Consider the following 10,163-nt stretch of genomic DNA (forward strand, 5'->3'; position numbering starts at 1 on the left):
TTGGGCATACCTAATTTCCAAACATAATAATTAATTATTTCTCAATTTGCTCCATGTATTTTTCCTTTTATTAATAGTAATTTATCTATACAACACACACACACACAAAGTAACAATACAAGGGAGACTCTAGTAAGTAATCCGCTTAAGATTGAAACCTCTGGTACGTAACAGTTACTTTGATGTGTGTTGCAGTGTTCTTCTTCAATGTTATACACAACTTTGGATGAAAAAGCTAAAAAAAATATGCTCGTAATATTGCCATCCTAAATGGTAACATTGATGGATTTTTTTTTCTTTTCTAAGCTATTTAAATAATAGAATGTTAATACAGTAATTTTTAAACATATTATACAAACATCAATGTATGGAAACAACATCGTGTACGAAGATTTATAGCAGCATAATAAAAAGGGGAAAAAACATGGTTTTATCAATTCGGCCTGAGGAATTTCACTAAGTGAAATTACCTACTATTTGTAAAAGTGGGGAGAATTAACAGCGTTCTTTTTTAAATCACCTTTTGAAACTAAGTATGTATTGGGATATTGATTAAAATGGGTTCTTTAATAAGACTGGGTTGTGAAATTGATAGAAAATGGATGAAGGGCTGGCTGGGGAATTCTGGGAGCTGAAGCCCACTCATCTTAAAGTTGCCAAGTTTGAAAAACACCGGACTATTTTCTCTTCCACTCTCACATTCCTACGCAGGGAGCATCCGCTGCTGAGCTTCGCTTCGCAGCGAAGAGCTTCTGTTTGTACACCCCGTTGCCACCTGCCTGTGAGTGAACGTCTGCACTTCCCCCTAAGGGAGGTTTTCCCCCAGCAGGATGCTAAGGTGCTGTTCCTTTAGCATCAGCCCAGGAGGGAAAGATTAATTTCAATTGTGCTCACGGTTTGAAATGGGAAGGCCTCTAGACAAAACAGTCTAACTTGGAATATAGCTACGTATCTCTGTGCACGTCTATTTAGAAATCAAGTTCAGGGGCAAATTTCAAGGTTGGAATATGTAGATATTCAGCCTTAATTGTCCAATATTTGGGTTCAGTCTAAAATCATTCAAGCAACTGGGCTGCTCTAGAGCATTAAAAAAAATAGAAGGAAAGAAATGCATGAAGAAATTTGTAAGTTATAAGCTTTTTAAATCTATCCTGTATTTGTTACCCTTAGGCTGGATTTGTATTGTACCAAATCTTAGGGCTTGTTCTTCATCTAGTGCCATAAATGTTAGTAGTACTATTATGAAATAATTTGGGCTGCATTATTATTGTTACTACTACTGCATTTTTATTTGTTCAATAATATTTGAATGCTCCAATCTGATCTATAATATGTTCTGATCTATAGTATGTTGTAACTATTGTTTATAGGCCAGTGTGGAACTCTTTATTAAATATTTCCAAGTGTGCCTTACTAACGTGATTAAAGTGCACCCATTTCTCTGGATTGTGATAAAATCAAACAACAAAGACATTTTTGAGTTACCAAGGTTTAGGTAGCTGTTTACCTTTGAATTCAGAAGAGATGGGTCAAGGCTGATGTATGGAACTAGGTTTACAAATCTATGAATGAGTGAGACCACAAAATTATCAGGAGTTGAACTCAACTTGAAGGATGCTACAGCTTTTACATCTTCTTTGGGGCAATGTTTGTTTCCAGCACTCTGGGTAAAAACAGTATTCAAACTTGTTTGAATCTCAACCCCTCTCTGACCAAACATATTATTAAGCTTACGTTAGAAAGAGGGAAGAAAAATCTGGCTTTACACTGGTATGCTTGGCAAGGGTTTTTTACACTGCCGAATAGTGTAAAATAGAAGTTACAAAATGATTCTCTACATCAGTGTTTCTCAATCTTGGCAACTTTAAGATGTGTGGACTTCACTTCCAGAATTCCCCACCCATTTCAAACCGTGCTCTACATTAAGAGTGGGGAACCTATGCTCCTTCCAATATTGTTAGATTATATTTCTCATTATTCACCACTTATTTAGCCATGCAGGCTGAAGCTGACGAGGTCTGTGTTAGTCACAGATTTCTTCTCTGCTAAATGAAGCAGAAGTGAGTTTTTCCCTGGAAGGATCTGTGGACCGTTAGACAAAGTTGATGTGGAGCAAGAGGCAAACAAATTAATCTTCGTGGGCTTAAGACCAAGTATTTACTATTCTAGGTAAGGGAGTCCCCATGACTGTGGACTGCAGGGGTATCTGCAGGGCGTGTGAAGGGGCTGTGGGCTAGTGCAACCAAAGCTTAGGTTGTCAGGGTCAGCCCAAGAAACTCCACGAGACGGTTCTGGAATTGCTTAGTTACTTTATTAGCTTACACCTGCTAGGCAGAATCTCGCCAGACTAACTCTAACTCCCCAAGTCTGCCACTAAACACTATGAATTCCTTAGGGTGGTGCCAGTCTCATCCTCTTTGCTTTCACATGCTCAGGCTGTGGGCTGAGGAGATGCTTCTCCCCATGACCTTGAACCTCCTCATCCAGGTCCTCCATCACATAGGTAGAGCTTCAACTGCCTCGTTGGGACTGCCATCTTTTTCAACCATCCCCTGGTCAAGGCAGCACACACAGCATGCCTCCTCTCCTTTATTTTATTTTTTTGAATTTATAAGCCACCCAACTCCAAGGGACCCCAATGGATTTTTCAAGGTAGGCCGGCCCAGGGAAGTCATGCAGTGAGAACCTCCCTGATTGACAGTGGACTACGACCTGGATCTAGAACCTCCCCAAGTCTAGTCCAGAACCTTGAATGCTATACCCCATAGGCTGTCCTATCACATCCCCCCCTTTCTTGTCATTCCACGTAACAGAACACGCCCTTAATCAAATCTGTAGAGGCTTCTCTTCCCTCCCCATTAGATAGATACATCCCTGAATCACTCAACAGCTGGTTTGCGAAGCCCACCAAGCCAGTTTGCCCAAGTGATGCCTGCTTGCATCAACCAGGGTGGCTTCATGCAACAGAGGCAGCTGAAATCAACTCGGTGACGCTTCAGGCTGCCAATGCCCTTCATGTTTCTTTCCTAAGGGCTGGAGAAAATCCTCTTATTGTTTTAAGGCTCATTTATATTTATTGTACATATATGTAGTTGCTGCTTTGCAGAGCCTATTGAACCAAGGCTCAGTCCCCACCTTTGCCAGTAGATGCTGCTGTTGATCCATACGTTGTTGGTGCAGCTATTTCTTTGCTCCCAGTGTGCCTTAAAAAAAACAAAACACAACACCAAACAAACACGCACAGCTCTGGTGTGTCCTTTCCCTTATCTGCCTCTTTTCGCCATTCCCTATGGCAGTGAGTTTGGGGAGGGGAGGAAAAAACACTTATTGATGCTGGAGAGAAACGGGGGCATCGTTGGATCCTAGGCTGTTAGCAGCTCACCCACACTTGTTCACACCCACCCGCCAGCTTGCTTTTTAAAGCTCTGGTTTTCAAAGCATGTTGCTGGCTGGATTGCTGCAGTGAAGAATTGAATTTTTTCCATGTTTCCCATGCCTGCAAAAAAAAAAAAATACCGAAAACCTTCAAGGATAAAAAAAACAAAAACCCACCACTCTCCCACCGCAAATACTTTCCTTTGATGGTGGCGGGTCTTTAAGACGCTTTAGAAAACAATGGATCTTTTCCTTCTTGGTTTGGCAAAAGGCTGTTGGAAAATTTAAATAACAGCCAGTTTGAAATTCACAAAGCCATCCTTTCTCAAGGTCAGTGTGCCTTCCTGCTTTGCAATCTTCTTCCTCCTTGCTGAGCATTGATTTTCCACTATTTCTGCCACCAGAGTTGAAAGGGACTTGCTATTCCGTGATCTGGAGACTGCAAAAAGGAATATTCTTTTCTTTCCAGCCACGAAGGAAGGAAAGGAAAGAAGGAAATTAGCCCCCCCCCCCCCCAAAATCAGGAGCAGTATCATTTCACCAAGGCCTACCTGCATCTTTAGGCCTACCTGCTGCTATAAAAGCAAATCTCAGGATAGGTTTTTAAAGAATGTGCAAATTCAACCCTTCATAGTTGCAGCTTAGCGTACTCTGCAAATCCAGCCACTTGTGGCTTCTACAATAAACCAGGATTAAGCAACGGCTTAATTGAACTGGTTATAAGCCAAGATAAATAGGGAACTGTAGGGCTTGTAAACAAGGCTCGATGTGTGTGGTTGGAAACAGTCCCCAAAGAATTTGGTTCTATTTACTTATTGTTGATTTCAGTGTTTCTCAACCTCAGCCCCTTGGAGACGTTTGGACTTCAACTCCCAGAATTCCCCCAGCCAGCATGCTGGCTGGGGGAATTCTGGGAGTTGAAGTCCAAACGTCTCCAAGTTGCCGAGATTGAAAACACTGGTCGATCTCATCGATTATGGGAAAATGGATAGAAAGAAACGTTTGCACTTTGGAAAGAGTGTGCATACCACGGGAAAAGACTGGCCCCAGATCCTATCTCTGGGAAGCCAGAGAGCACTGGATCACGGAGGAGGCTGAATCCAAACCAAAGACTAGAGATCACCCCGGCGCCTGGCAGCTTGTGAATTCCTGCACTCCCCCAAGGCCAAGGAGCCCTGTGCTCACTTGCAGGCAGCTGGTACCAAAGTGTACATTATCTGGCCCTTAATGGCTTGGCTGGGGGAAGCCAGGAAAATCCTGGAAGCTAATGATCTAAATGCTGGGAATTAACACTCATCAGATTACCGGCGGTGGGCTGGGTTGGCCTCCCCATGGAGATGGGGAAGGGGAATAAACTCTGCCCAGGTGTGTAATGCGATAGCTTCCTCGGCTGAACCGTGCAAGAGGCGGCCTTGATTTTCAGCTTCTTGTTTAACCACATTCCTCCCTGAATAACTTAAGCGCTTTCCCCCTGTGGCTGCTTTCTCCACCCAGTGGTTTATCGCAGGCCGCGGAGACCTGTCCATCAATCCATCTGTCCCCAAATCCAGTGGCCGTTCTGATGCTGGTGGGACAAGAACACACAGCATCTCTCTTGCGTGTAGGATCTGGGATCTTTCCAAGTCAGAGGTAATAGAGCAGTGTTTCTCAACCTTGGCAACTTTAAGAGGTGTGGACTTCAACTCCCAGAATTCCCCAGCCAGCAAGGCTGGCTGGGGAATTCTGGGAGTTGAAGTCCATACCTCTTAAAAATTGTCAAGGTCGAGAAACACTGTAATAGAGGCTCCTATTGTATGTTGCGTGCAATATCAGGCGTGGGTAGGACAATATCTGACTTGGGTAGGACCAGGGGCCACATTTGCCTCTCCAATGGGCTCAAAGCGAGTGGGGCCAGGGCCAAGCCTGTGTTTGGTTCAACTTAAACATCATTAAACTTAAATCCTGTGGGCTGAGCTGCTTCCCACACATTGGCCAGACTTCCCCTTCCGTCATGCTCAGAATTCAGCCCCCACATTTGGAGAGTTTGAGGGGGGCGCCCAAGTGTGGCCTTAAGGTTTCAGGTTATTTCACTGTTAAGTTATATCTGTTCATCTGATTAGAAAAAAATATATATAAATGAAGAACGAAGACCTCGGTTACTTAGATGGGAGCATTTCTGAGCCCTGAGCGTATTTAAGCAAGTGCAAAGTTGAGCCATTTTTGAGTTACCGTTTCTCTCTCCCTGTCTTGACTGCTGTTCCAGTCCTGGACTGTAAAACAAGAGGCACGGAAGAAGTTTGAGGCTGTTTGTGTTTTAAATTTTGGTTCGGCCCACTGGGGAAACCCAGCCAGTTCTGTCTTTTTTCTGCAAGCCATGCTTTAAAAAAACATGCAAGGTGTGAATCTGAAGTGCGTTTCTTCTAAGGAGACCCAGTCTGTGCGTATTGACTCCAAAATGAAGCCTCAAGAGATGGAGATCCCTTACTTTGGCAACTCCGCAGGTTGGATTGTTGGGTGGCCCCTCCAACATTGGAATGCAGTTCTTTCTTACCCTTTAATAGCAGGAGGTGAAAAATCCACGGCACGTGGCGCTCCATTTGCTCATAGGTTAGGGAAGGTGGTTGGAACTGGGGGATCAGGCACCTGAATCCTTATAGAAGAGCACGAGTGACTTTTGAAGTGTCCTAGCACTTTTTGGCCGGGTTTGCCCAACACACTTGGCCAAAACAGTTTGGTCGCAGCTTGAATGTAGCCTAAAAAATTGTTATGAGGCTAACCATAACTTACTGTATTATTCATTTAATTGGTAGCTTGCTTATTCCCAAAGCTGAGCTCAGCTTATCTATCTGTCTGTCTGTCTATTAGTACTCCTTGTTTAGTGGCTGTTTGCAGTTACGACGGTAATGAAAAAGTAACCTTGCAACCAATCCTCACATTTACAACCTTCACAGGTCTGTAAAGCAAAGGAAAGCTGAAGTCAGATCATAAGCAGTGTCACATTTTCACTCAGCGACTGCTTCGCTTAATGACCAAGTTGCAAGTCCCAATTGTGGTCACTAAACAAGGACTTGTATATCTATCTGTCTCTACCCTGCTGCTATCAAGTGACTCCTGGGAGCATATATATTTCTTTGCAGCGGGAACAAGTCTACATTTAATCCTCGGCCCTCTGGACCAACTCCTCTGAATTTGAAGCCCATGGGAGTTGAAGTCCAACACATCTTGAAACACCAAATTGGGGGGCAAATCCCCATTGATCTACTGGAGCCCCGTAAAATGGATCAGGCACCATCCCAGTGCAGAGGCTGTGCTTTAATTCCAAATGCCCAACTGGGGGGCACAAACCCCAAGAATCTTCCCTCATCCAGTGGAGAAAACAAACCCATCTCCCACAGGGGGAAAGCAAGGCAAAGCAAGGGCGCTGCCCTTGAAAAGCAGTCGAAGGAAGGCTGCTTTCCCACGTTACGCCGACCCACGGTTTCCTTAGTCAGCCTATTGGCCCAGCACGCATCCGCTCCCCAAACCTCCCTGGCTGCGTTCTCAGGACCGGCTCGGCGGAGGCGTTGCCAGGTTCGATCTGATCCGATGGTCGTGTGAACGCAGCCCAGGGGGGTGACACGTGCCCGCAGCCGCACAGCAGAGCTGCGGGCTCTGCGGCCGACGAATCTGGGCTGGGCACGCTCTCCGAGCAAAGTCAATCGAGCCGCACCAGGCTGAGCCAGCGCAGCTCCGCCCTCCTTGCAGGGACTCGCTGGGGTAACCGAGAACCTGCAAGGACTCCAGCGGATGTGACAGCAGCCCTGCCCGCTGGTTGACTGGCTGGCTTGCCCCCTCCCGTCGCGACTGGGCTCCGCGGGGGCGGCGCTTGCCCCCGTGACCCTCCTCCCAGCCAATCCTGCGCCGCGCACGCCGCTTAGACCGGGAGAGCGGCGGGCGGCGCCGCCAATCCGCCTCCCCCCTCCCCTCTCGCCGTCGCCAGAACTTCCTTTGTCAATCAAACGCAGCGGAGGGAGGGCCCGGCGCCCTCAACCCGCCCCTTCTCGCGTCCGCCTTTCCATCCCGCTGTAAGGGAAGGCGGCGCCCGCCAATGAGAAGCGGCCGAGGGACGGGACGTACGCCCCGCGCCGCCAATCAGCGGCCCTCCTGGCGGTTCAGGGCCGACGTTTTTTTTTTCCCTTTTTCTCTCTCCACTCCTTCCTCCCACCCTCCCTCCGTTCCTCCTCCTTACCTTATCCCCCCCCGCTCCTTTCCCAATTGGTTTGTCCCGCTCGGGCCCGGCGGCGGCGCTTCAGCGGAGGCTGCCGCGCGCGCTCTCCTCCGAGGACGGGCTCATTCAGGGCGGCGGGGGGGCGGCGACGAGGCACGATTTAAAGAGACAGGAGAGCCGTGCTCGACTCGGGGGAGGGAAGCGGCGAAGAGGCAGCGGCACCAGCACACACCCCTCCGCACCCGCCCGCCCGCCCGCCGCCACCGCCGCGACACCCGCGGCTGCCAGGGCTTCCCCCTCTCCCTCGCCGCCGCCGCCTCCCCCGAGGCCTCCATGAGGTAGTAGCGCGCGACCCGGCGGCAGCGGCGGCGATTCTCCTCGGGAGATTCTCCTCAGGCGCTCCGCCGCCTTCCCCTCAGCTTTGTGCGCCGCCGCTGCCGTCGTCGGCGCTTTGTTCGAAGCGGCGGCGGCGGCGGCAGCAGCCGGGGGCGGGGTTGAGGAGAAGCGGCGGTGAGGAGAGGGAGGAAGCGGGCGGCGGGCGGCCGCTCCCCGGCACTGCAGTCGGCCGCGCCGCCCTGAGAGAGCGCGCCAGGGCGGGAGGGAGGGACGCGGGGCGGCCCGCAGTGGCCCCTCCGGCGGGAGCGGACCCGCCGCCGCCGCCTCTCCTCCCCCACCGGCGGGGGCTCCCCGAGACCCCTCCCCGCAGCCCCGCGGGGCTCCCCCGCCTCGCCGTAGCAACCGAAGCCGGGCCGGCGGGGCGGGCGGATTGATGTGGGGGGGTCGGAGATGAGTCCGCCGGCCGCCGGGTGCTGCCATGTGACCGGCTTCAAGGTGGAGAACTGGAAGCAGAACCTGCGGGTGATCTACCAGTGCTTCGTGTGGAGCGGCTCGGCCGAGACCAGGAAGCGCAAGGTGAGCCCCGCCCGCACGCCCGTCCTGCGGGCGCCCCCTCCCCGAAAGAGGCCGGTCCCGCGGGGCTCGGCGGGGCGGGGCGCCCCCTCCTCGCCTGCAGCAGCTCGGGCGCGTTTCTAGTCCTCATGGCTTGGGGAGGGGGGGAGGGAGGGAAGGGGCGGCAGCCTCCTCTTCCTCCTGCCGCTGGTCTTCGAGGGCGGGAGGGCTTTCCCGGAATCGGGCGACTGCAGAGCCCGCCTGGAGGGGGAGGGACGGTGGGAGGGCAGAGCGGGAGCTCTCGGGGCCAAAGAGCGCGCCCGGCCTGCTCGGGCTGCCCCCGGTTTCCAGGAGTCTGCTCGGCCAGGGGAAGAAGGCGGGCCCTCCCCCCGAAAAGGGGAAGGGGCTCTCGCCAATTCTCTCTCTCTGTGTTTTCCCCTCTCTCTTCCCCCCCAAACGTCCCGTGGGTGGCTTTGCGTGGGAGGGGAGGTGGGCGGGGAGCGCGCAGGCGGAGGAAGGGAAGAGGAAGGGGTGCGGTCGGGGGGGTCGCGCCGCGCCTCGGGTCCATTATGGGGAGCGCGGAAGGGGGAGCGGCTGCGGCTGGACCTGGCGTTTCCCGGCAGCCGGAGGAAGCCGGCCGGGGTTGCCCACAACACAATAGGTGGAAATAGTTCTGCGCCTCGCTTTAGGCGAGCAGGGATTTTTCTGAAAGATACGGGCATCCACGGCAAAAGTGGGTGGGGGGAACGTAATCCGTGGGTTGCGGAGGAAGTGAGAAGGGAAATGCTTAATGGAGGTCTGTTTCAGCGCATAGATTACCGTCAAAGATGCACCGGGAAGGACGATGGACCATTCTCCTAAACATGGATTTCTTGCCCACTAGTCTTTCAGCCAGTGGTGGGTTGCAGAGTCGGTCTCACCTATAACATAACACACGGCATTCCATGAAAACAAGAGTGTGTATTGAAGAGGAGCAGACTCAATAAACCCAAAATACAAAAGGCAGCTGTTGGAAGAAATGATTTATAATTTCTGGTTTTTGACTAAGGGGTTTTTTTTTAAGGAGCCAGTTTAAGCCAGCATAAATGTCAGATTCCAATGTACAAAGTTAAAAAGAATGTATGGCAGAATAGAATGTTAGAGAGATTGTTGGTTGCATGTAGATGTCATTTGAAACATCAGGAAAATGGATTTTAGGTGGTTGTGGTTGCCCATGTGGTAAATATTTGTAGGGCAGGCATATTTTTGAATGTAAAACTGAAACAAGTTGCCTAATCTATAAAATCAAGTTTTGGTAAATTTGGGGGCCTTGGTAGTTGCTCCCTACTTAGATTGTAGAAGTGTCCATTATTAATTGGCAGGTAAATCTGCACATGCAGAAGAATAGGACAGAATGATCATAGACTTGGGCTCCATTTTTAAAAACTCTGATTCCCTCCATTCCCCCTCAGAAAATACCCACCTTTTCTTGCAGATGGCAAATGCATATTGTAAGGGAAAGGTCTTTGTCCAGATTTCTTTATGTGGTGCTTTTTTTATAGGGGTTTCATACATGCAGATCCCTGCATCCAGTCTGAAGCATCAAAGCCTTTCTATAAAGTATCTTTGTATGTATACTGTTAATCCAGCTAGTTTTTTCTTTTAGCATTTGAAATAATTGGTGTACTTTGACATTCATAATTCGAGCATATAATTCTTGCTATCTAATATTGCT

At 49.8% G+C, this 10,163-nt stretch overlaps 1 protein-coding gene across 2 annotated transcripts in view; it reads left to right on the plus strand.

Moving 5' to 3' along the window:
• The first annotated feature begins 7,604 nt into the window (after window positions 1-7,604).
• The window catches only part of USP22 (ubiquitin specific peptidase 22), a 64,672-nt gene continuing 62,113 nt past the window's right edge, over window positions 7,605-10,163 (plus strand). Inside the window, exons 1-2 of one of the 2 annotated variants that reach the window (XM_088148033.1) lie at window positions 8,338-8,473; window positions 9,257-9,346. Coding sequence is in view for 1 of the 2 variants with exons in the window: in XM_088148032.1 (XP_088004158.1) it covers window positions 8,348-8,473 (126 nt within the window). In the remaining variant the exon portion in view is untranslated. Of the gene's footprint in view, window positions 8,474-9,256; window positions 9,347-10,163 lie in introns of both variants that reach the window. The other variant, XM_088148032.1, reaches the window with a different exon arrangement.

Source organism: Python bivittatus, unplaced genomic scaffold, assembly GCF_059951505.1.
Source record: "Python bivittatus isolate LINGU-HERP-01145 unplaced genomic scaffold, Pbiv_v1 ctg000560_np1212, whole genome shotgun sequence".
NCBI classification, from domain to species: domain Eukaryota; kingdom Metazoa; phylum Chordata; class Lepidosauria; order Squamata; family Pythonidae; genus Python; species Python bivittatus.